At 39.7% G+C, this 26,345-nt stretch overlaps 1 protein-coding gene across 3 annotated transcripts in view; it reads left to right on the plus strand.

Annotated features, from left to right (window-relative positions):
* Positions 1-26,345, plus strand: part of PARN (poly(A)-specific ribonuclease) — a 167,826-nt gene that overhangs the window by 42,724 nt on the left and 98,757 nt on the right. For all 3 annotated transcript variants that reach the window (XR_012326102.1, XM_019928672.3, XM_019928670.3), the window contains exons 19-21: positions 12,376-12,431; positions 13,635-13,721; positions 17,293-17,367. Coding sequence is in view for 2 of the 3 variants with exons in the window: in XM_019928672.3 (XP_019784231.1) it covers positions 12,376-12,431; positions 13,635-13,721; positions 17,293-17,367 (218 nt within the window). In the remaining variant the exon portion in view is untranslated. The remainder of the gene's footprint in view (positions 1-12,375; positions 12,432-13,634; positions 13,722-17,292; positions 17,368-26,345) is intronic.

The following is a 26,345-nucleotide window of genomic DNA, read 5'->3' on the forward strand; positions in this document are numbered from 1 at the left end:
CTGAGATCCTGTTCAGCCTGGTTATCAATAGAGTCTATTGTTGTTAAGTGTTACAGTAATTCCCCCCATGAAGCTTCCAATTTCCCAACATAAGCAAGAGTTACAACACAGTTTGTGCTGTTGGGAAGCCTAGCTGTGGGTGTCACAGTGCACCACATAATTGGTTTCTATTTGCATTTCACATGTTAGAATCATTTGATTAATTTCTACAGTAGAACTGCTTTACTTCAGGGTATCGTGTAGTAGAGAGCAGTTGTGGTCTTTGGGGTCAGGTTCCTGGATTTGAATCCCAGCCCCAATCCTTATACCTGGGCCCCCTTGGGCAAGTTACCCACCCCGTGCCTCAGCTTCCTCATCTGGAGTTGAGAACATTGGTGCCCATTTGATAGGTGTGCCATCAGGGTGACATGGGAGAATGTATGTAAAATGCACGGTGGCTGGCATGTTGTGGGCCTCAGTTAGCTTGTCACTGCTGTGGGGACGTTTATACTCTGAAGACCTGCTTCTTTGACCAAGTGCTGGGAGCTTTTTGTTTTTATAGAAAATACCATATAATCATACCTTTAGTACTGTACACCCCCTATAAGTAGGGCTTTGTATTCAATTATGAGCCTTGATCAGAAAAGGGAGGGAGGGGAGGGAAAAGCATGCTTGTAACTAAATGGTGCTCAGGGAGAAAATTTGTGTGCGCATCTTTTTTGCTTGTTATTTTCCCCCGAGGCATATGGTCATATCTCAGTCTTTGGGCTGGGTTGCATTTTCAGTTGTAGATTTTTACTGGGAGAGGAATGTAAAGAAATAACATTTATAAGTGACCCTTTGAAAGCTCTTTCTTTTTTATTTTTTTAAACAGCTTTATTGGGATATAAATTCACATACCATACAATTCACCCATTTAAAGTGTACAATTCAGTGGTTTTGGTTACATGACATTATGCATTTTCTAAAATTATGGTAAAATATATGTAACATACAATTTGCCATTTTAACCATTTTTAAGTGTACAATTCAGTGGCATTAATTACATGCACAGTGCTGTGCAACCACCACCACTGTCTATTTCCAGAACTTTTTCCTCACCCCAAACAAACTCCATAACCATCAGGCAATAACTCCCCCATTCCCCGTTCCCCTAAGCCCTAGGTAAACCTCTCATCTACTTTTCTGTCTCTATAAACTTGTCCTTGTGTGAGCTGTTTCTTTTTGAGCAACTCATTGCTTCGGTGAGATCTTAATCTATTAAAACGATTGCTATTTTGCAAACACCTGGAGGAGTTTTCTTTTCTGTTTGCGTTGCTGTTTTGGGGAGTGGTGCCACACCCTCCGTAAGATTTGCTCACAGGCAAGGCAGCAGGGGCCTCAGTCGGGGCCACCTGGGTTCTTATTACGCCGCCTTCTGAAGCCAGCTCTGCTTCTGTGAAGTGGGGGTAGTAAACATCCACCTTGGGGGGCCGCCCCGAGGCTGCAGAGTCCCATCGGTCAGGCTGCTGGCATAGCACATGGCGTGGAGCGGTTGTGCTGAGTGCGGCTGTGACCGTCACTACAGTGAACTTCCAAGAAGTTAAGGTGAATCTCATTTTTCCCGGTACTGGGGACAGTGATAGATAAACAAAGCGGGCTGTATGGACTTACCTCAGATCCTTGGGTGGCAGTCTCTCTGTGTTGACAGGAGGAAAGAGGCAGAAGTGTGTGGTGCCAATAAAATCTTTTTTTTATAGAGAACAGCAACCTAGAAGTCCTCTTAAGAAAGCACTTCCTAACTGTTTTCGTATCTTACTTAAAAAGGTCTTGCAGCGAGGTTGGATTGTGAATGAGGAGAGAATACGTCTCTGCGTGTTGGTCGCACTCATGTGCACTGAGCCTCAGGATGCTGGTGAGGCTGTGTGATTGGTGAGCAGCAGAGTGAAGCGGACACCTCCTCCATTCGTCTGCCACCAGGAGCATTTGTGTTGTCGTTTTCCCCAGGAGCCCCCGGTCATGCCAGAGCGAGGAGGTCAGGGGAGGCAGAATGGAGGCGAATAATAGCAGTGCCGGGCTTCCCTGGTGGCGCAGTGGTTGAGAGTCTGCCTGCCGATGCCGGGGACACGGGTTAGTGCCCCGGTCCGGGAGGATCCCACATGCCACGGAGCGGCTGGGCCCGTGAGCCATGGCCGCTGAGCCTGTGCGTCCGGAACCTGTGCTCCGCAACGGGAGAGGCCACAACAGTGAGAGGCCCGCGTACCGCAAAAAAAAAACAAAAAAAAAAACAAAAAAATAGCAGTGCCAATTATGGGACCCTTCCTTTCCGATGGGCTGGCTTTCCCAGGAACTCGGTATTAGCTGTCCTTTAATTTTATGTTAATGGTGCTTGAATACAGGAGCAATGTCCTCTGTCACCTCGGTTCTACCAAAAATGGATCTTGAACCAGGGATAGGGAACGTAGCTCATCACTTGTCCTAAACCAGTTAGAACTGTTGTGGACGCGGCTTCTTTTTTTAAAAAAAATATATTATCCCATTGCTTCTGTCTAACTACCTATCTATCTACGTATCTATTTACTATTTTTGGCAGTGTTGGGTCTTCATTGCTGCACGCAGGCTTTCTCAAGTTGCGGCGAGTGGGGCCTACTCTTCGTTTCAGTGCGCCAGTTTCTCGTTGCAGTGGCTTCTCTTGTTGTGGAACACAGGCTCTAGGCATGTGGGCTTCAGTAGTTGTGGCATGTGGGCTCAGTAGTTGTGGCTCGCGGGCTCTAGAATGCATGCTCAGTAGTGGCTCATGGGCTTAGTTGCTCTGCAGCATGTGGGATCTTCCTGGACCAGGGATTGAACCCGTGTCCCCTGCATTGGCAGACGGATTCTTAACTACTGAGCCACCAGGGAAGTCCCTGGACGCTGCTTCTTAATTATTAAGAGTCTAGGGAGTAAGCCTTCTAATAGAAGCGGAGTCCATTCTCAACCTCTTCCAAATTGTGCAAATTTTGGAGTCAGGTGCCATGAAGAGTAAGAGTCACACTGTTACGAACGCTTAGAGCAGCCTCCCAGATTCTGGAAGACTTGAAACCAATTGCTCCCTAGTTTACCGAATGTATTTTTCCCTGGTACACAGGATGTATTTTATCCTCATATCCCTTAACCAAAGCCCTTTATTTTGTCCCAACTCATGTTCATTTTACTTTGGGTTTCCCAAATTACTAGGATGGAAAGAATCTCCAAGGATTGGCTTGGTTTGATTGCCCTGAAAGTTAGTACACTGATTTTCATAAAGGTGAAAGACAAGGCAAGTCTAGGGCACATTATAATATCCTGAAGCCTTTAGTGTGGGGCTTTTCAAGACTGGGAACTTAGTGCTTGTTTCCAAACTAGTTGTTGACTTCTCCAGGGAAGGGGGTGCTTGCCTCAAGCTGATTTTGCCTTATCTAATTTCTGCCTTGCGGTCTTGTTTGCCAAAAAGATTTATCGGGCAAGCTGCTACTGTGGCTTTGTCAAAAGGCTACTTTTTAGAGAAACCTTGAAGGGCACCCACTCCACATACCTCTACTTGGCATGCCAGCCCTGTGGGCCCCCAGGGGCTGTCCACATGTAGGCCCGTTCTAACCTTGTATTTGCTCTGGTTGCTTTAAAGTACATGTCCCTCTGGTTAATCGTTACGATAAACAAGTAATTTGTTGAGGTTAAAAAAATCAATCCCTGGATATTTGTTTAAACAGCTTGCCTCCTCCATAGCAGGATATCATATTAGTTTCCTATGATTCTTATAACAAATCACTGCAAGCTTGGTAGGTGCCTTAAAACAACAGAATTTATTCTGTCACAGTTCTGGAGGCCAGAAGTTTGAAATCAAGGTATAGGTATGGCTGTGCTCCTTCCAGAGGCTCTGTCTCTCTAGCATCTGGTGACTGCTGGCCCTCCTTGGCTTGTGGCCACATCACTCCAATCTCTGCCTCCATTGTCCCATTGCCTCCCCCTCTTTGTGTGTCCTGTCTCCCTCTACCTTTCTCTTATAAGGACAGTTGTGATGGCGTTTAGGGTCCACTTGGATAGTTCAGGATATGTCCTCATCTTAAGGTCCTTAACCTAATTTCTAGTTATATCTGCTAAGATCCTTTGTCCAAATGAGGCAGTGTTCACAGGTTCTGGGAATTAGAATGTGGATATATCTTTTTGGAGGCCCACTGAATAGACATGTTGGTAGTGAAGTCAGCATTCTTAGGTATTCCTTGCCTTGTTTTGGCCCTGGCTATGAACAAGTAGGTAATAGTTATTTCCAAGACTATTTAACAGTTAATTTATACGATTCAAGGGTTAGCAGTGAGGGACTTCCCTGCTGGCGCAGTGGATAAGACTCCACGCTCCCAATGCTGGGGGCCTGGGTTCGATCTCTGGTCAGGGAACTAGATCCCACATGCATGCCACAACTAAGAGTTCACGTGCTGCAACTAAGGAGCCAGGGAGCTGCAACAAAGGAGCCTGACTGCTGCAACCAAGACCTGGTGCAACCAAATAAATGAATAAATAAATATTTTTTTAAAAAAGGGTTAGCTGTACTCGAAGAAATTTAGACTAGCTAACAAATATCTTCTCCAACGAACATCTTCCACGGTTCAGAGGATTTCACCTGCATTGACAGTAATTTCTGACAGCAGCCCTGAGGGGGTAGGTAATAGTGTCCCCATTTGAGAGCTGAGGCCATCTGCTGAGGGCCCCAGAAACCGCAGAGTCAGGGATAACCCAGGTCTGTCCGCAGCTGGGAATGGATTCTTCCTCCACAGCAACAGTCTCTAAAAGATACAGTTCTACAGTTAGTGGCACATTTTCTTAAGAGATAATGCTAATATCTTTGAAAGATTTCTTTGTCTCTGTGTTTGGCTTGAGCAGTGATTCTAAAAGACATTGACTTTGACCCTTGGATTGTGGGGGACTGGTTTCCTCTGACATTTTACAATCTGCTGTTTTATAGGCCCTGCGGACGTTGCCTTTGTACAAGGTTTAGTTTAACACTTTTATTTGATGTACTTTGATATGGTTCATTTGATGGAGACTGTTTACATGAGCTGCTGGTTTTCTTTCTTCTTTCCTTTCTTTCCCCCCTCCTTGTTGCTTGCGTATTTCTTTGCTTGAGAAGGGACATGAGTTGGCTTCGGGACAAATGTCGGGTAATGCTGTATTTGTCAAAACATCAAGTGGCTAGATGGAAATTGCACGCGCCCCACCCCCCGCGTGAAATGGAAATAGCTGGTGCCCCAGTAACGCTCCTGTAGCCAGCGGTTGCCCTCTTATTTTACACGAGAGCTTTAGTGAGCAAAACAAATGAGCTTATTTTGTGAGAGATGTCTGCATGCTTCCTACCCTGGATGATAAAATCAGTTTTTTATAGCGCATAAATATGTATAATGATGAGCCCTTGCATACAAGGTTCTTATGAAGTGCTTTTACTGCTGTGCCCTGAAGGAAATACCAAGACCATTTGCAAGTACAGTAGAGCTGGCAGTCGTTAAAGGTTTCAATTTTCCTTTGGAAGGCTTGGGACTTGGGGTGAGGTACAAATTAATTCACTGCTCAAATTGTGTTGAGATTAGATTTTACTCGACATTTCGGTATTCCAGTCTTCAGTGGTATAAGAGGAGTGCAGTTTTACTTGGAAATCTCTTTTTTTTTGAGGTAAAGCTTTTTAGGAAGAGAAGTGTAGTCTTGATGAAAGCAGATGAGCAAATGCAAATTTTTACTCATTTATTGAAATACTGAGTTTCTAGATGGAAGAATGAGAAGCTTAGAGGCTGGAGGATTTTCCTTTTGCTCAGGCAGGACACCAGAATAAACACTGTTCTCCTTTATGAAGACATGCCGTAACATCAGACATCCTTCTAGATCATTCAGGCCTGTGTGTATGTGTACAAATCTGACCTACGTAAAATAAGCATTCAGACACCTCAGTGTCTCGCTCAACCCTGAGATGTGCTGAAGCACTGGCTTTCCTGATGGTGATCATGGTGTGTGGGGGCAGGTGTGACTGGAAGGCTCGATGCCCAGGTAGCCCAGATAGCAGCTCTTTCTGCACTGCAAACATGGGAAGGTTGTCCTTTTGACCTGTGGCTCTATGGCTCTCTTCTCTGCTCGGTCATCCTAGTTGCCTTCCTCAGTGTACCCAAAGCTCTTCTCAGACAGCAACATCATTTCTTGTATCTGGACTCTGCCCCATCACACAAAGCTATAATTTTAATCAGATCTTAAAGCATCACCAAAAAACCCCATGGACAGCAGGCTCTCTGTTTCACATGGAGGCTTTGGAAGTAGCTCAGGTTAAAGCCCGATGGGAGTGGGTACCCAGCAGAGAGAAGGCAGGAGCCTTTAGTGTAGGGCTTGTAGTGGGAAGCTTTGGATCTGAGTCTGTCTCTGCTCCCATGATGGCCAAGGGTGAGCCACTGGACTTGGGAAAACCTGCTTCCTCATTCCTTGTATGACAGGACTGATGCCTGCCTGTCCTCCAGACACCAGAGGATCAAATGAGGCTGAATGTGCCATAATAAATACTGTTATTTTAGTCAGGAACTTTGTCCTTTAAAAAAGTAATATATATTTTTCCTGACTGAAACACAAATTACCCACTTGTAATTCCACCAGCCAAAAAGAAAAAAAAAAAAAGCTGTCATTTTAGTGTTATTTCCTACTAGTGTGTTTTATCTCTATTTCATTTATTAATTGAGCTGTACTATTTATATAGTTTTGTAACTTAAAAAAACGCAGTAAAGGATTTTACAGAAGACAGTAAAACTAGTGGTTAGCAGCATCATGTCACTCACTGGCCTTCAGTGGTTTGTCAGGTGGATATATCATTGTCCACTTATAACCTAACCTTTGTGTTGGGCCTTTTGTCAGATGCACGTCCACTGCACTGCCCTGGGCAGTACTGGTTTTTCTGCCAGTTGCTTCTTAAAGTGGCCCTCAGTGCACCTCACTGATTCATTGTCTTTCTCTGCCATCAGTTAACAGCATTGGAAAGCATGCTGCTGCAGGAGCAAAATTAAATATTTTGTTTCATTTCTGAATAGAATTATTGGCTTTACACATAGACTCGGTCATGCAGAATTTTAACAAGCTGTAATGATCTTTTCGATTCCCCGAGGATTGAGCCTACGTGCAAAATATTCCTGATTGACCTTCAGGACTTCCTGTGTGCATTTTTTTTTTTCAAAGGATATATCCAGCCATTTCTTTTCCATAGCACTTTATTTATTTATTTATGCCCCATGGCATGCAAGATCTTAGTTCCCCGGATCAAATCTGCACCCCCTGCAGTGGAAGCGCAGAGTCTTAACCACTGGACCGCCAGGGAAGTAGCCCTGTGTGCATTTTTGAATATCACCTTTGCCCTTTTTGCTTTTTTGAGCACAGCTGCATAAAACGGGTTAATACTGGCGCTGTTTTGCAATCCTTTTTTATTCACTGGACAACTAGGGAATGGTTCAGATAAGCCATAGTCCAAGGCAAGCTATTGTGTCATCAAAGAATAACGTTTGATCTTAGTGTACTTCTTTTGAGCTGCTCAGTGTGTTTTGTGGTTGCCAGAATCTGGCTCTGAAACTTGTTGGTAAGGTCGGAGAATTTTGATAAGGTTGAAGACATCTGATTCTTTGTATGTATGTGAGTGTTCCTCCTTCCAATGTTGGCCAGCCTTGGGTGCTGCTTTAGTGGTTAAAGTTGGTGATGCTGGAGGTGCTGATTTGTGGCCAAGTCACAGAAAGGGTTGGACTTTTGCCAGTGAGTTGCCAAGAGAGTAGTTTAAGTAATCTTTTTTTTTACTTTCTTCTTAAAAATGAGAAAAACAGCTGTCAGCAATAATTTTCCCCAATTTATCTCTTGCAGAGAACCTAGTTGCATGCCACAGTTCAGCTCCTGGTTTCCGGGAGTGGTGGAAGCCTTATGTTATTGCTTCCTGGATTTCGAGGTAGTCCTTGGTGTTTGTTGTAATCGTTTTGTGTTTTTCTAAGCAAAATGATTTACTGTAAACAAATCATTAAGACTAATACTTTTTTGGACAAGTTGACACAAGTTATTATTATCCAGCTGACCATTGAATCATCATGAATGGCAATTAACACAGCCTTGAACATACTCTTTTTCTGTGAACCCAGTGATTTCAGTTCCCAGATTCTGAATCAGTAGGGCTTAGGTGGGGCCTAGGAATTTACATTTCTGTCCAGATGCCGATCTGGGGACTAGGGAAGCACATTCTGATAAGTGCTCAAGGTTCTAGACTCTTAAGGAGCTTTATGTCTGAAATGAAATTCTGTGACTACGGGCCTTCTTACACAGTCTAGGTCACAGTGTCATATCGCTCTGGTCAGAAAAGAATGTTAGCAGATGGCTTTTCATGAGTGCCATGCAGCATATGGGCAGCAGAGGTGGGTAGCTGTTTGGGACATAAAGCCATTGTACACAGCCTATTCTGTGTAGCCTGTTAAATTGGCTGAGCTGAATTCATCCAGCCTGCTGAGTGAATGACCCCGAGTATGTTGTGTTCTACCCTTGGATCTTTCTAGACATGTTTGAAAGCCGAGATAAACAGCATTACCAGTATTATCATAGAACATTAACAAACTGACAAATGCCAAAAAGAGTAAAATTTGTGTCATAGCATCTAGAATATGAACTTGAGTCATGTAGTTTACCAGGATAGAATCCTGGTGTAAAATTGGCCCTTGTATCAAATGGGGATTTTAATTTTAGTCTTTGACAGAGTTCGTGTCAGTCCTTTGGAGAATAAGTGCTAAAATAATGTTTCACCAGGAAACTTGCAGGAACGTGGCAAGGGCCCCACACAGCCTTGAGTGTCTTTACCAAATTACAGCTGTCTTGAATCATCACTGAGATAGAAATAACGTTTCATGCAAGCCTTGGTCCGAATGTGTTTTTGATATCTGCAGATGAAAGGCCTCTTGGAAGAGACTGTTCTTCAATACAATCACAGGGAAGGAACATCCTTTCATGTGTTTATCAGCATTTCTGCTTGCTTAGTGCATTTCCTCATATGTTAAAATGAAAACTGTCCAGTCAGATGATCTACACGTGAGGTATTTTATCAAATCACTCTAGGGAGTCAATGTAGGCCTTTTGACGAGGCATGCATGCAATGAAATGTTTTAATTTTCCATCAAGAGGGCAGGGGTGCTACCAGAGCAGTGGCTTGCAAACCGTCTGACCTATGGGGGCAGGGAGGCCCTGGCGAGTTTACTTTGGTTCTGTTCCACAGACGCTCAGCTACAGTTTTAGAATTGGTTTCCCAATTGTATGGGGTGCAGTCTGCCAAGTCACACACAGAATTGGTTTTCGTGTTCTTCCAGGGTTTGGGGTGATTCACTTCTCTCTAAAGCCCAGGCATGAAGGTGGAGGCGTAGGGAATGAGTGAGAAGGGCTATTAATATAATTCATCTGAAATTTGAAAGGGGTTTCTATTTAGTTAAAGTATTGAGTAAGCAAACAAGGTAGTGTAGGATTAACTAACTTGAAAAAAATCTTTTTGAGTGTTTTCACTGAGAATAAATTTTTACTTAGTTTAAGCAGAAATGATACTTAAAATCCAGATGAAATATTAGAGAACAAATAGCCAGTATAATGCTTGACAAATAGCCAGTATAATGCTCGACAAAAGATATCTTAAAAAAATTCTTTTTAAAATATTTGCATGGTGAGAGAATTGGGAAGGTCTGCTTTTTAACTGTCATCCTTGTTTGTATTTATAGGGCAGTAGGTTTTCTAAGCTCATTGAGGCCACATGATCTTAGGAGGAAAACAATATTTTAAAAAGAAATAAAGCAATTGCAGACTCAACCTTGTGATTTCACTTTGTATTCGTCTCCCCCACAGCAGGTGAAGTAGTGCATAGGGTACACAAGATTGATTCTACTAGCATTTTCAATTGGACTTTCTCTAAGAAAATCTCTGGTTATTTCCCCTGGGCCTCTTGGTTCTGGTAGCCTCTATTTTCTTTCTTTCTTTTTTTTTTTTAAATTTATTTTTTATTGAAGTATAGTTGAATTACAATGTGTTAATTACTGCTCTACAGCAGAGTGACTTGGTTATATATACATACATTCTTTTTCATTTTCTTTTCCATTACGGTTTATCACAGGATATTGAATGTAGTTCCCTGTGCTATACAGTAGAACCTTGTTGCTTATTCTATTTTCTTTTCTTTTCTTTTTTTGGCTGCGCTGGGTCTTCGTTGCTGCGCGTGGGCTTTTCTCTAGCTGCGGCGAGCGGGGGCTACTCTTCGTTGCGGTGCATGGGCTTCTCCTCGCAGTGGCTTCTATTGTTGCGGAGCACAGGTTCTAGGCATGCGGGCTTCAGTAGTTGCAGCACGCGGGCTCAGTAGTTGTGGCTCACGGGCTCTAGAGCGCAGTCTCAGTAGTTGAGGCGCACGGGCTTAGTTGCTCCGCGGCGTGTGGGATCTTCCCGGACCAGGGATCGAACCCATGTCCCCTGCATTGGCAGGCAGACTCTTAACCACTGCGCCACCAGGGAAGTCCCTCTATTTTCTTTTTTAAGTTTAAAAAATAATAGTAAAAGGAATTTTTAAAAACAAAGTTTCCCAAAACGATTGGCGTTTTTTCGGGGCAGGGGGTGGGGAGTAGTTTTTATTTTTGGTTTAATGACATCGGTGTTTTACAAAGCTGTCAAAATAGTATAAAATTTCGTGCTTTTTTAAAAATTAAAATTGTACCACAAGTTATTGATGTTTTGAAGTTTTTGAAAATTATCTTGAAGTTAATTTTGATTGTTTAATATTCTGTTGAAATGATGAAATGTAATTTACCAACCTCCACATAAATTGAACCTGGAGGTTGATTTTGATTATTGGTGCATTTGATGGTATAGCAGTGAACATCTTGGTGATTCAGCTTTTATTCTTCTGTTGAAATTTGGGTACACGTTTTAAATTGTTTTTATGATGCTTGACTTTTATATGTTCCTTTAACTTTCACTGAAAGTTTTCTTGATGTGGTTTTTAAAGCTGGGAGCCATCTCTAAATTTACTAGATGGAGAATTGAAAATTATGTGAAGCATAAAAATAACCTTATAACCGAGGACTAACTTTTCAGGTTCTGGTTGTCAGTAGTAATAACAGTTACTTTCGAGGGGAACCTACTATGTGCTAGGTCCTTTATATGTCTCGTTGTCTTCTGGCATTGCAGGCAGTATTCATTAAATTGGGTAAACCAGCTACCAGAACCAGAATAAGTACACTTGAGACTAAATTAGTGAACTAAAAATAAATTTGGTTTCTTAGCCATAAGATTTGGTTTATTAAATTGTAGGCTAGGCAACAAGTTCTCAAACCACAGAGTACCAGGACTTCGTTTTTTCTGGCATTAACAGAACAGTGGTATTCATGCTGATGGTTCCATCTGTAAACCAGATCATGCCCTGCCTGGCTTTTGAATGCCTGGTAATAATGTGCCTTAATTGCGGGTCAGTGAAGCCAAACTAATTGCTTGTTGGGCACTTGGATTGCCTTTTTAATTTGCTGTATAATGTGGTCCCTACCAGAAATGCACAATATGTTATCTAAATAAAGCTCATTAAAATCATCTTACAAACAACAGAATGCCTGATATCTTGTCCATAGTTATGCAAATAAAAGCAAATTGAATGGCATTACCGAGAGCTGTAACTTAGAAGTACTCTTTTAAAAGTGCCTTTGTATCCATTTTGGAAGTATACATAAATGATTGCTATGGTTTATATCCGTGTGATAGGTTTTTTTTTTTTTTAAGCAAGGATTATTTTGCTTTGCGCTCTTAATATGTTTTAAATGGCAGTAATGACATGAGCTTTTGAGACGGTCACTTATTTAAGACCATGCAGTTCACCCAGTAAGATTAGTATTCATCCAATGACTGCATTCAGTTAAAAAAAAAAAAAAAAAGACATCAGTGACACGTTTTTAGCTCACAAAACACCAATCCATAGGGTTTACCTTTACAGTTGTGGGAACAGTTGTTCATAGGAGGTTAAGATGGTTAGCACTCTGTAGTACTTGTTTTCTCTCAGTTTCTCTGGACCAACAAGGCAGCTCTTTGACTCTTTGATTACTAATTTTTTTCATTTAGCTAATACTTATTGAGTAGCTCCTGAGTGCCAGGAGCTGTTGTAGGTGTTGGCGGTACCAGTTTTTTTCTTCTATTTGTGATAAATATTTAGCCCTAGAGAAAAATGTGAAGTGAATTTTAAGACCCTTTAAAATGATTTTAGAAATAGGGTAATATAATTAAGAAGCTTCTACAGAAGAATTTAATAGATGCCTATATGTTTATTTTTTTTAGCTAAATAAACATGCTTATATCAGTCTTTTTTTAATAGAAGTTAGTCCATTATCCGTTTTTCTTTTCTTTTGGTAGGCTATTTCTCATGAGAGTCATGGATATCCCCTATCTAAACTTGGAAGGACCAGACTGTAAGTGAATTTTTATTTTCTCGTTGCATCTGCATATTTAAGTGTGTGGTCTGGAAGGGATAACAGGAAAAGTATTACTGAAGAAAGAGCTTTATTCACTTAAAAATAGCCAGTGATTTTGTGGTTGATATGAATAGTATGCTTAAGTTAATGTTACCCTTGGGCCTTGATTAACTCATCTCTTTACTTACATTTTCCAGTTTATACATGAGTGGAATTTTAAAAAAATATGTCTTCTCATCATTACTTCATTTTCACTCAGAACTCTAAATTCGTAATTTTTTATAAATATATATGTAATAGATTTTAAGATGTGCTAGCCATGTCAATAACAGTACATTTTCTATTTTCCAGTTATTTGAGTATGTATATATTTAAGTTTAATGGGTGGATTTTTTTTTTTTTCATTGAAAACCTCAGAAAGCCAGTCTATTTGGGAGGTGGTTGCTTCTTCTGATTATTCTTTTCCATTGCTGTTTTCCTAGCCTGGTTTATTTGCCTTAATATATGCCGATAGGCATAGAGAAATGGGTGAACTACACTTTATACTTGATGATAATAATCATTGTAATAATAGTTTGAGTACATACTGTGTTGCACTCCATATTAGACTTACGTTTAAATCTGTCATTCTCACAGCAATTCTATGAGCTGAATATCGTCATCCCCAATTTATAATCATGCGTGGCTGGAGTGGTTAGGTCTCTTGTTTAGAGTTGCACAGTTAAGTGGTGGGTCTGGGATTAGAAAACAAGATTGTGACTCAGGACTGCCTCTGCTCAAACACAGTCCATTTAACTTGGATACTGCGTTATTATTATTATTATTTTAACTAAATAAACATATGGACAACTAGATTAAAAGGAGAAAGTTAAATGTTTAGTGAAACTTCTTGAACAGAGCAGTCTTTTTCTTTTTTTCTTTAAATAATTTTCCCAGGAACTTTATGAGCGAAGATGTTTCTGCATAGAATTGCTAGGGTTCAAATTGTTGTGGGTTCTGTAAAGTATCAGAGCGTGAGGCCTAAGCTCAGATGGCAGTGTCCTTCCAGTCAATCCCAAGAATGCTTTCAGGGGTCATTTGGTAATCATGAGGCATTCATAACGATTCCCCAAGTTAGCCAGGGCTTAGCTTCATCAAAGAACCACTGGTCTGTTGTCCACTTTTCAGCTATTAACCTTTCATCAAAAATTTGTCTTACAGTGCAGCCTAAACGTGATCACGTCCTCCATGTGACATTCCCCAAAGAATGGAAAACGAGTGACCTTTACCAGCTTTTCAGTGCCTTTGGTAAGTAAAGCACAAGTACAGCTGTACTTCTAGGATCCTGCTCCTCTTTTGGTCTAGATGGTCAAAGGTATACAGATGGCTTTAACTTGGGCACAAACAAGGATTAATATGCAAGGTTGTAGTCTCACTCATGGAATTTCTGGAGTTTGGTGTGCTGCAGTCTTTGTGGTAATGTGATCTGAGGAACTTTCGCTAGCATCCCACAATAGAGTGCTATTGTTAATCCACGGAAAGCAAGATACAGTTACTATGACTGCCCCTTACTGCCAACCATGGGAAATAAGTCTGGGCTAAGGATAAATTGTTTTTAAGATTAAATTCAGAGAGAATGTCTGTTTCATAAGGTCAGGCAGTTGCTGCTTGACATCGAATAGTCCAAGCAGACAAGCACAGATGTTTGAGAGGACCAAGATATGTGATATGTATGAGGTAGGGCGGTTCTTCTGTTACCTTTTTATCAGGTCAGGCGATTAGGTTAAATTGAACAGTCTTCTGATGAGGGTTTATAAAGGCCATTCTGATTGTAAGTCTTCAGCAATGTCTCTTTATTTTAACAAAGTATTTAAGCTATCGTCTTTGGAAATTCGTGAATAAAGTGGAGGCAGCAAAAACCTAAATGTCCAATAATATGAATGTTCAGTGAATGTTTATGTGTCTCCCCAACAGACTGGTATGTAGCCATTTTAAAAAGAGTTGAAGAGTTTGTTAAAAGATGGTAAAGTGTTTATATTTTAACATTTATAGTAAAAAGCAGATATAAAGTAGGATTCCTGTATAACTAACATTTTTTTTTAAACTGTGTAGAAATCAAACTGAAAGGAAGCATCATGCTCTTATCACTGAATGTTTCAGATAGGATTGTTTTCTTCCTATTTATGCTTTTCTGTATTTCCTAAAATAAGCATATATTAGCTTTTATAAGTACAAAACGTTACGCACTTAATTTTCAGGAAAGTAAGTGAACGTAGGTATATTTCTGGAAAGTTATCCTAATCTTTGCAGATAGTGTAAATGACTTCTGAAATTCTAGCCCTGCTTTTTTTTTTTTTTTTTTTTTTTTGGCTGAGTTGGGTCTTCGTTGTGGTGCGTGGGCTTCTCATTGTGGTGGCTTCTCTTGTTGCAGAGCACAGGCTCTAGGCACGCGGGCTTCAGTAGTTGTGGCACACGGGCTTAGTTGCCCCGCGGCATGTTGGATCTTCCCAGACCAGGGCTCGAACCCGTGTCCCCTGCATTGACAGGTAGATTCTTAGCCACTGTGCCACCAGGGAAGTCCCTAGTCCTGCTTTTTAATTTAAATGCAGGTACAGAAATGCAGTTGAATTTCACAGCTCATTTCTTTGTAAAGCTTTTTATGTTGTTTTCCATTCTGTATTGCTTTTATCCCGATTTAGTCAAACTTTAATTAGCTAAATTAAGCAGAACGCTCTGAGTAGAATTTTTTTCATTTTAATTAAAAAAAGATTAGCTGTGTGATATTGAACAGGTAACCTCTCTGTATCTGTGTTTCCTTCTCGGAGATGATGATGGTGATGATGATACTGCCTATTTCATAGGCATGTCATGAAGATTAAATGAGTTGATCCATGGAAGGCATTCAGAATAGTATGTGGCATATAGTAACTACTTATAAAATGTTAAATATTATTATTTATCTAAAAAACCTACAGGGTAGAGAGGTAAGGAAATAATAGTAAGTAAATTTTATAATTGAGAAAGTCCTGGCACCCCACTGTGCAGCAGGAAGTGAGTTTTTTCCTGTGGTGGAGAAACAAAGCAGTTTTCAAGTATTCCTAGCCTTTGAAAATTTTAGTAGATATTAAAAGATTATTTTCATTGCTAAGTTCTGGTGATGTTTACCCATTTTTTAAAATTCCAGTTTTCTGTATTTTTTTAGGAAGAGTGGTAGCTGATAGATCTCTGCTTTCCCTTGGTTTTCTCAAGCTCCCCGCCCCACTGCTCCTCTCCTGCCTCTCTTCAGGTCTCCTGCATTCCATTCTGTTTGTTTCGCTTTTTTTTTTTTTTTTTGGTTAATTAGTGGCACACATTATTTTTTTTTAATATTTATTTTTTAAAATTTTTGGCTGCATCGGGTCTTAGTTGTGGCACGTGGGATTGTTCATGCAGGCTCTTTGTTGCAGCGTGGGCTTCTCTCTAGTGTGGTGCGCGGGCTTCAGAGTGCATGGGTTCTGTAGTTGTGGCTTGCGGGCTCAGTAGTTGCTGTGTGCAGACTCAGTTGCCCTGCGGCATGTGGGATCTTAGTTCCCTGACCAGGGATTGAACCTATGTCTCCTGCATTGGAAGGCAGATTCTTAACCACTGGACCACCAGGGAAGTCCCGCATTTCACCTTTATTGAGGACTTGTCTCTGTATGTGAAAATCATTTTGTTCCACTATACTGCTTTCTGTCCCTCAGTGTTTTTCTTTTCTCTATTAGTCTGTCTTGGTTTCCTCTCTCTGACGCCATCTTTACCTCGTCCTCCATCCCCTACCTGTTTTCTTTACCTGTTTTCTTTACCTGTTTTCTTTACCTGACCTTGAGATCATCATTGAATTTTTCTTATTTCTTGCTACATTGATTCATTTCATGTTCCCCGTTCATAGTTCTCAGAGTTTGAATCTCTAAAAAGAAATAGTTGTGCTTTTTTTTTTTTTTTTAGCGTACGTGGTCTCTGATTTTTATTAGTGGTCTTTTTTTTTTAATATACCAGGTTCATGGATTTTGAGTCTTTTAGTACATGAACGTGGTATATTCCTTCATTTATTTAGGTCTTCATTAGTTTTTGTTTGTTTTTTTATTTTGGCCTGACTGCACGGCTTGCGGGATCTCAGTTCTCTGACCGAGGATTGAACCCAGGCCACGGCAGTGAAAGTGCCAAATCCTAACCACTAGACCACCAGGGAACTCCCTATTAGTGATCTTGATTGGAAAAAAGTCTCCAGCCCTGGCATGAGATTGGGTTGAATGATAAACTGCCTCAGGATTTAATCCAGAAGGATCTTTCTTTTGTTTTTAAAACAATTTTTAAAGCTGCTTCTTTTTTCCTGGTTTGTTGTTTTCTTGAAGTTTTTTTTTAATTTATTTTTGGCTGCGTTGGGTCTTCGTTGCTCTGTGCAGGCTTTCTCCAGTTGCGGTGAGCAGGGGCTACTCTTCATTGTGGTGTGCGGGCTTCTCATTGTGGTGGCTTCTCTTTGTTGTGGAGCACGGGCTCTAGGTGCGTGGGCTTCAGTAGTGTGGCACATGGGCTCAGTAGTTGCGGCACATGGGCTTAGTTGCTCTGCGGCATGTGGGATCTTCCCGGACCAGGGCTCCAACCCGTGTTCCCTGCACTGGCAGGCGGATTCTTAATCACTGAGCCACCAGGGAAGCCCCTTTCTTTAAGTTATAACTGAAATAGCTGCAGTGGTAGATTTAAGTTTTAGTTCTCCGTAGTGCTGAGATTTTGATCAAATTTTAAACTAGCACCTCATCTCTCTTTAAATTGATGGATATTCTGAAATATATCAGATGTACAAATGGAATCTGATAGCTATCTAAATGGTTAAATGCTTACTTTTAATTCACTGTTGCAGGTAACATTCAGATATCCTGGATCAATGACACATCAGCATTTGTTTCTCTCAGCCAACCTGAACAAGTACCAATTGGTAAGTCTTTTGGACCTTTGTTTTGTGTATTAATGATAAGTGGGAGCTTGCCCACTTCCCAGTCTAAATGCTGTGGGTTCAGTCAGCTGATTCACAAGCGTTGCTGCCCGGTTTGTTTTGAACTTGTCTCTAAAATAAAGGAAATAATTAGTAAGTATCATGTGTAGATGAGAAAATAAGACAAATGTATTGATTCCTTAGATATACTATATCATATACTTTTTACTTTTCTATTCCTTTCCCATTGCCCTTTTTCTGAAATGATTCGTATGTTTACTATTTGAGGGTTAGAAATAGCAAATTGAGAGGAATAGGGGACAGACACCAAAAGGTGATCCCTGTATTGACCTGTTTGCCTCTGTACTTTTCCCATTTATTTATAATTTTTTGTGGTTTATTTATTCCATTAAACTTGTGTCACATACTTGTTTTACGAACAAATAAACTGAAAGATATTTTATTTGCTTCTAAATTAGGATTGTAAAAAGGTGGAATGCTACCTCTCTTATTGTTGGACCCTAAATGATTTTGATATTAACCATCACAAAACAGTCTATTTTCATAGGATGAAAAGCTATTGAGTTAAATACTGAGGAAAATATATATTGTTAAGCTGCTTCTTCAGATAGATTTCAAGTTCCCTGGTGCTTAATAATGTAATTTTTCTTTTAATTAAATGAAGTGCCACAGACTAAAACTGTATAACTCTGATAATGTAGCTATATGAGCAATTATATGAAAATTTCTATAAATACACAAATTCAGGTCAGAGTATTTTTGGTATTTAAAAAGAATTATATAACCATTGCAAGAATATATGCTATGTTATAGAAATGAAAAGTTTAGGCTCTGGAGTCATATTACTACACTACCTTTGGTTGTGTGACCTTGGACACGGTATTTAACCCTGATAAGCTTCTGCTTATCTCTATAAACTGAGGATGATGTTATGGATTTTTTAGGGTTATTATGAGGGCTGCATGAGATGATTATGTTTATAAAGCTTGGCATCACTATGAACTTTTATTATGGTTATTTAGCAGTAGATTTCAATGTGAAATGTACTTCAGGAGCTCATGACACCAGGAAAAATGTTGGATCCAGGGTGTGAATGATATTGCTAGTTAAATGTTTTTTAATATTTGCTTATTTTTATGACCCATCCCCCCACAATCCTTAGAAAGACAGTTTACCTGGAATCCAAAGGGATTGAATTATTAGAGAATTAGTGGGGGGGCAGGGACCCTGAGGTTAAGACTGTAGTGAGACTTCAGTGTAGATGAGAGAACACTGAATGTTAACTCCCCACCCGAAATCTCGTCACACCTCACCTGCTCACTCAGTGTCACACTTCAGCTTCCTTGCTGGTCAGTCTCAGGAGCCATGCAGTGGGAGAGAAGGGGATGCGTAGGCTTTGAAGCCACGCCAACACGGGGAGTAGTAACCTACCTCCACCGCCTGTCAGCCATGCATTTTTGGGCATGTTACATAAACTCTCTAAGCCTCAGGTTCCTCGTTTGAGTGACGCAGATGATGATAGTTAGTTCCTTTGTGAAATGAGATCATGGATGTTAAGTTCCCAGCAAAGAGCCTGGCACTCCACCAGCAGTGCTTGACAATTGGTAGTAATTATTGAAATACTTGCTTGGCCTCCCTTGCTATGAACAGTAAACATGAGTGTGTGTAAATCAGAAATTTGTAAGACACTAGTGAGTAGTGCTTAGTTGAAAATACAAGCATAATTCCTTGTTTATGTGTGTGAGGTGTCAGAGCTTCTTTTATTATTCCTGTTACACCATATTTGACGTGCAATAATGATTACTCCCTTACTTATTATTGAAAGTGTCTTTCAATAGTACAGTAGCTTTTAAGCTCAGTACTTTATTCAGTGATACCTGAAATCAGGGAGCTACATTTCAGAATCATGTAGGCACAGAAGTCCTCTGATTTGCTTGTTTGCCCATCTTATTCTCTGTTGGATCCTCCTCTCGTGCCTGGCACATGCCGTGGCCTGAGTAGATGTGTGTGTGAACAGGCGATGTGGGGAGTAGGCCAAGATGAAACTGTGACCTTCTTACCTTTTTTCCTCCTAGGTTAAGAAGTTAGATGACTGTTGTCTTTTGATACATGCGGCTGTACTAGTAAAGTCTAATTTTCCATGATAGTCTCTTTTCTGACACAAATGACAACTCTTAACATAAATCCCTGGCAGTGCACGTACTGTGCCTACGGACCGCAGTTTCTTTGCCAGCAGCCATCTTTTACTCAGCCATCCCCCACCCCGAGGGCTTGGCTTCGTCTTACTTGCCTCCTCGTCTCAGCCTAAACAACCGTGTCTTCAGATGTTTTCTCTGGCTCCCTTTGCAGGGGATCAGACCCCGTTCTCTGTGCTAGCCTGGTATCCTTTCTTAATATACCTTGCTTGGTTGTCTTCCCAGATAGACTGAGAGCAGGGACCATATCTCTTGTTTGCCATTGTGTTTTCAGTGCTTAGAGTCGTAATGTCTGATGTTAGTAAGTGTATGTTAAATAGTTGTTGAGCTGAATAAATGACATTCAAGGTGTTATGACTTAGAAACGCCGTTTTGCACCTGATGGTTGTATCTCATGTCTCTCGCCTTTTGCTGTGATTTCTGAAATTATGCAGATGTTTCCCTGAAAGACAATGTAAAATTTGTTTTTTATAGTGGTAATTTTACCAATGAGAGAGACCCAGGGTATCTAATGTGCCGCAAATCCTATTAATGTTATCTTAAACAAATTACTTATTCATTTCAGCAGAAACAGAGGGCTTGTTAGATCAATAACGTAATGTTGGAAAAATCATTAAATGCCTATTTATATATAGCAGCTTGTAATGGCTTCTTTGGCTTGGTTACAAACTATTTTTGATTTATACTTACGGAGTTGGTTTTTAACTGACACATGCCTTTTTCTTTTGGTAGTGCTAAGTCTAAGCAAGATTTCTTTAAAGCCATTTTCATGAATATGAAAACTCTTTTTCAGGTCTATTGAAATTATTAAAACTCTTTTACTGAGTGCCATTTAGTTCGATTCCTGTTGCGTTTTGTTTGCTGCTGCTGTGAAGATAAAAGAGTCCCTGGTTGCTTTGGGGTTCAGATAGTGAAAACCCATCCAAGCCATATTTTCATATTCTTCCCCTCTGGCTTTTCAGGGAAGGCAGCACGTGGCCAGTGTGGGACTTGATGCCATGGAGGAGATCACTTAGCCTCACCGTTTGAGAATTTTTCTCAGAGTAATCAAATAAGAAATCACCTGTAATGGTCACATCTGAATACCTCAGACACATTTAGGATTTTTATATATCTAATATAGTTTTGTTAAATGGGGAAAAGAGCTCAACAATATTTCAAATGTATTAGCCCTTCCTAGTCATACTCTCAACAGTTAGACATTGTCTTGAGTGTCCTTAGATATATTATAAGGCATTATCTCTCTGCTTGTAAGTTTTATAGAAATAGCTTGAGGAAAATAACCTTTTCATTTGTTTTGAAAAACCGGAGATTAGAGTACACCATGAATACTACAGGAAAATTTTAAAGAGCAAAAATTGATGAAGGCACCTTAGTAGAGGTAAAAACCTATTGGTTATTTTGTAAAGCCAGCCCCAGTTCAGGGAGTTACAGAAATTCCTGATATACTGCCTTAGGAGCTTGTTCAGGATGATTTGTTGGGATGGGGGGAGGTACTTGGCTTCACAGCTTCACTTCAGTCCACAGTATGAGTGTGTTTATATAAAATCATCCTTTTAAAAGCGTAGCTTTTGATTGTGCTGAACAGATAAATATTAGAGTTGTTATACGACTTTTGAGGCGATTATTTGGTACTGGATTTGCTAAAAAGGCTGCTTATTACTTTAAACTTTACCTGTGCTTTTTGTTAGCCTTTTAATGTTTACCAGATCTGTAGTGATAACTGTTTTTCATTCGTGGGATTGATTTGTGTTCTCATTTTTCCTCAGTCACTCTAGCTAGGGGTTCCTGATTTTGTTGCTCTTTTCAAAGAACCAGCTTTTGGCTTACTTCGTTTTTCTCTGTTGTTTGCTGGTGTCTGTTTTGTTGGTTTCTGCTTTTTTGTTTTCTTGGTCTTTCTTTTTTTTTTTTTTTACTTGCTTTGAGTTTACTTTGCTCTTCTTTTCCAGTTTCTTGAGGTAGAACGTTATGTGCTTTTTTTGTTTTTAAGTCTTTAAAATTTTTTGAGCCTGGCTTCCTATAGTTTAGCAGTCAGCCCGTGATTGGTCAGGTGTTGTGCTTGAACACCTGGAGCCAGTAAGGCTCTTTGCCAATGAGGTTGAGGAACATTCAGCATCCAACCTTCAAGCAGTTCACAGTCTGCCTCAGTTTTCACTTTCGGCCGGATCTCCATTCTCCTGTGTGAGGGCACAAGGCCTCAAGCCCAGCTAACAGTGTGTGTGTAGCTAAGACTCTCTCCCAGTCATTGATTTTGACCTCTTTTTGTTTCTAATACAAGCATTTAAAGCTATAAATTCTCCTGTAAGCACTGTTGCAGGTGCATTCCATCAATTATACGTTGCTTTCATTATCATTAAGTTAGATACGTTTTTCTTTTTTTTTTTTTTCCAGTACGCGGGCCTCTCCCGTTGTGGAGCACAGGCTCCGGACGCGCAGGCTCAGCGGCCATGGCTCACGGGCCTAGCCGGGATCTTCCCGGACCGGGGCATGAACCCGTGTCCCCTGCATTGGCAGGTGGACTCTCAACCACTGTGCCACCAGGGAAGCCCGATATCAGTCCTTTTAAATGTACTGAAATTTGCTTATGGCCCATAAGATATGACCTATCTTGCTGAATGTACTATGTACACTTGTAAAGAATGTGAATTCTGCAGTATAACGTTTGATCTATCGATATAAATATCACTGTTGTTCAGATATTGTGTCTTTACTGATGTTTTATTTAGCAGTTCTGCCAGTTTTTGAGAGAGGGTGTTAAAATCTCCTATGATTGTGGAATTGTCTGTTTCCCCCTTTAATTTTGTTATTTTTCCTGTCATGTATTTTGAGGCTGTGTTATTGGGTGTGTGCACATTTATGATTGTTTTGTCTTTCTGGTAAATTGACTCTATCATTATGAAATGTCCTTCTTTATCTTTTGTATTACTATTATTTCTAAGTCTAACCTGATATTAATATAGTCAGTCTGTCCTTCTTGTGTTTTTAATGTTTGGCTGGCATATCCTTTTTCTGCCATTTACTATCAACCCATCTGTGTATATATAAAATAGTCTCTTGTGGACAGCATATAGTTGGGTATTCCTTTTTATTAATCCATTCTGATAACTCTGGCTTTTTATTGGAGTATTTAGTCCACTGACATTTAATGTAATTATTTATATGGTTAGGCTTGTCATTTTAAAGTTCGTTTTTTGTTTAGTCCCTCTGTTTTTTGTTCCTTTGTTTCCCCCTTTCCTGTCTTCTTTTGGATTATTTGAAATTTTTAAAAAGAATTCCATTTTAATTTCTGTATTGGTTTTTTAGTTCTATGCCTATATGCATTATTTTTTAGTGGTTGCTTTAGAAATTTCAATATATATCCATAACTTTTCACAGTCCACTTAGAGTTCATATTCTCACATAGAAGGTAGAAACCTTACATCCATATAGGTACATTTACTCCAATTCCTATTGTCTTCCAGGCTGTAATTGGCACATGTATTACACGTGCTTTGATTATAAATCCCACAAAGTGGTGTTATAGTTTTGCTTTAAGCAGTCATACATATTTTAAGAAATTAAAAGGGGGGACTTCCCTGGTGGTCCAGTGGCTAAGACTCTGTACTCCCAGTGCAGGGGGCCTTGGTTCAATCCCTGGTCAGGGAACTAGATCCCTCATGCTGCAACTAAAGATCCCGCATGCCACAGCTAAGACCCGGCACAGCTAAATAAATAAATAAATATTTAAAAAATTAAAAGGATAATTTTAAAAATTTACCCAGATATTTACCATTTCAGATGTCTTCATTCATTCCTGAAGATCCAAATTTCTTCAGGGTATCGCCTGAAGAACTTCCTTCAGTATTTCTTACAGTGCTGGTGAGGTGGCAACAGATTCTCTTAGTTTTTCTTTATCTGAAAATGTCTTTATTTTGCCTTCATTCATGTAGAATATTTTAGCTGGATATAGAATTCTGGGCTTTTCTTTCAGCATTTTAAAGATGTTCCATTGTCTTCTGGCCTCCATGGTTTCTGATGACAAGGCTACAGTCATTTGAATCATTGTTGCCCTCTATGTAACGGGTTATTTTTCTCTGGGTACTTTAAAGATGTTCTCTTTACCATTGATTTTTTAGCAGTTTGAATATGATGTACTTTGGCATGGCTTTCTTTGTAATTATCCTGTTGGGGTTGACTGAGCTTCTTGAATGTATAGATTTATGTCTTTTACCAGATTTGGGAAGTTTTTAGACATTATTCAAATATTTTTTTCCTGTTCTGTATTCTCTTGCCTCTCTGTTTGGGATTTCAACTACCTATATGTGGGAGACATTTTGCTATTGTTCCTGTGTTTCCTGATGCTCTTTTCATTTTTTTCTACCTTCTTTTTTTTTCCTCTTCTTCAGATTGGATAATTTCTGTTTATCTACAGGGCACTGACTCTTCCCTCAGTCATCATTATTCTGCTATTAAGTCCATCCAGTGAATTTTTAATTTCATATATTGTATTTTTCAGTTCTGTATTTCCATCCAGTTTATTTTAACCTTTTCTGTTTCTTGTTGAGATTTCCTATCTTTCTTTTATTTTGAGCCTATATTCCTTTACCTCAATGAACATATTCAGAATAGCTCTTTTAAAGTCTTTGTCTAATAATTCCAACATCTGTGTCACCTAGGTGTTGGTACCTATTGATTACCTTTCTTTTGAGAATGGACCACATTTTCCTGGCTCTTCATATGTTCAGTAATTTGGGATTGTTTCCTGGACATTTTGAATGTTCTTTTGTGGACTCTGGATTCACTTATATTCCTCAGAAGAGTGTTGATGTTTTCGTTTTAGTTTTAGCGGGCAATTAGCTAAAACTACAAACCCCTTCATGCTTGTGGGAAGTGGCTCAGATCTTAGCTCAGACTGCTTTCAGTCTGCCACATGCATGGTTAAGGGTCAGCCGGGGACGTGGGCTATCTTTACACCACATTTGGAGTTCCCATTCTCTGGTTTCCTCTCTTCGAGGATTCCTTCCTCATTCTGTGTTGCCACTGGTTGCCCCTTGTGTCTTCCCCTGACTCCTCCTACCAGAAAGACATGGGATTTTTCTATCAGAGTTTTAGTTGCTCTTTGCCCTTTTTACTACAGATTCCCTTTAAGGCAGAGTCACATCCCAAAAAAAAACCCAGGAAATTCACCCTGTGGCAGTTTGCTTCCTCCAAGTTTTGACTCCCCTCCAAAATCTCCCTGTTTCTGCTTCTGTTCCAGAGCCTTTTGATACTTGTTTTTAGCATTTTTTTCCAGAGCTTATGTTGTCATCAGTGGAAAGGTCAGTTTGTTAGGAGGTGGAATGCCTTACCTTTGCTTTTTAATTGTTACCCTAATAGCATCTACATTTGACACAAAACTTCCTGCCATATTATACCATGCTGTACTACCTCTTTCTCTGTTTAATAACATTTTAAGAAAATCTAATGTTAATGCATTAAGAACCTGCTACTTACCTCCTTTAACCAATTAAAAGTGACTTAAGTTCAGTTCCTTTCAAATACACATATATACTGAGGGACAATATCCTGACAAAGTATTTGGTGTTTTGCTTCCATCTGTGCTACTTTTCATAGTTGGCTAGTGTGTTACTGTATGTTTATTCTTGTCGAAGAGGAAATGCACAAAACAGTCAAGAAAGAACCAGAAAACAAATGATGTTTTTTCTTGCATGTTAATTTTCCTAATCTTAAACTGTATTAGAGTTGGCTTACAACAATTATATTGAATTATAAATTTATAGCAATAAATAAATGAGTTCAACTATGACATGACTTTAAAATAAAAAGCTTGTTTTGGAGAGAGGCGATGGGTGACTTAACTTGTGGGTTAAAATGCTACATGATTTTTATTCTATAAGTACTGAAACCTGGAAACAATATATTTGTTTTTATATAGACAAGATTTTTTTTTATAGTATTGGCTTATGGAGTACTTTAGTTTGGTAAAGGAAAATCGTTATTAGTAAGAAGCATGCATGTCTCTATGTTTTGTGTAGATATCTTATTTGAAACCTTGTAAGAGCAACTGACTCTTCTTTCCCTCTCTAAATCGCTTAATCCACGAAAGGCACTGTGGAAATTTTTAATAATATTTATTAAGAACCTTCTTGTTTTACTAATTCCCTTATGTGTTTAATCATGAGAATTAGCAGCTTTATGCATCTCTGCTATGAAATCTGTATCAGGCAGATTTATTTAAGAGCGTGGCAGTAACTTGGACTCTTCCTAATTAAGGCATCAGCTGGTGTGAGAATAGGGCAGAAAGCTTCCTGACTGCCAGATAAGGCTTCCCGGGTTCTTAATATAATTGCCAGCAGTAAAGCATCAATGAGGAAGAGTCCTGTGGCAGTTTGAATGTAACCGGGAAAAATGCAGTGTTTGTGCTTCAGAGGCTGAATCTTCATATTCTGTTAAATTGCTTATTGTCCGAAGGATTGGGTTTGATTTTTTGTGTTTTGTGTTTTAGGGGCCATGTTATCTGGATCTAAGAACATTTGCTTTGTCAGAGTATTCAGGAAACCTATCAAATTTAGTTATAATGTCATTTGTTTAAAAATTACTTTTGTGGTGGTCTCCCGCCTCCAGTTTTAGAAGTAAATCAAACGCACTTTTGAAAATGTGAGAAATATTTGAAATTACAAAGAAGAAAACAATTCAACCATGGTCTCTCCATGTAGATATGAATACTAACAATATTTTGGTTAGTGTTTCCTGTCATTTGTTTTACTCTGTCTAGATAGTGTTTTC

Source organism: Tursiops truncatus, chromosome 15 (assembly GCF_011762595.2).
Source record: "Tursiops truncatus isolate mTurTru1 chromosome 15, mTurTru1.mat.Y, whole genome shotgun sequence".
Lineage (NCBI taxonomy): Eukaryota > Metazoa > Chordata > Mammalia > Artiodactyla > Delphinidae > Tursiops > Tursiops truncatus.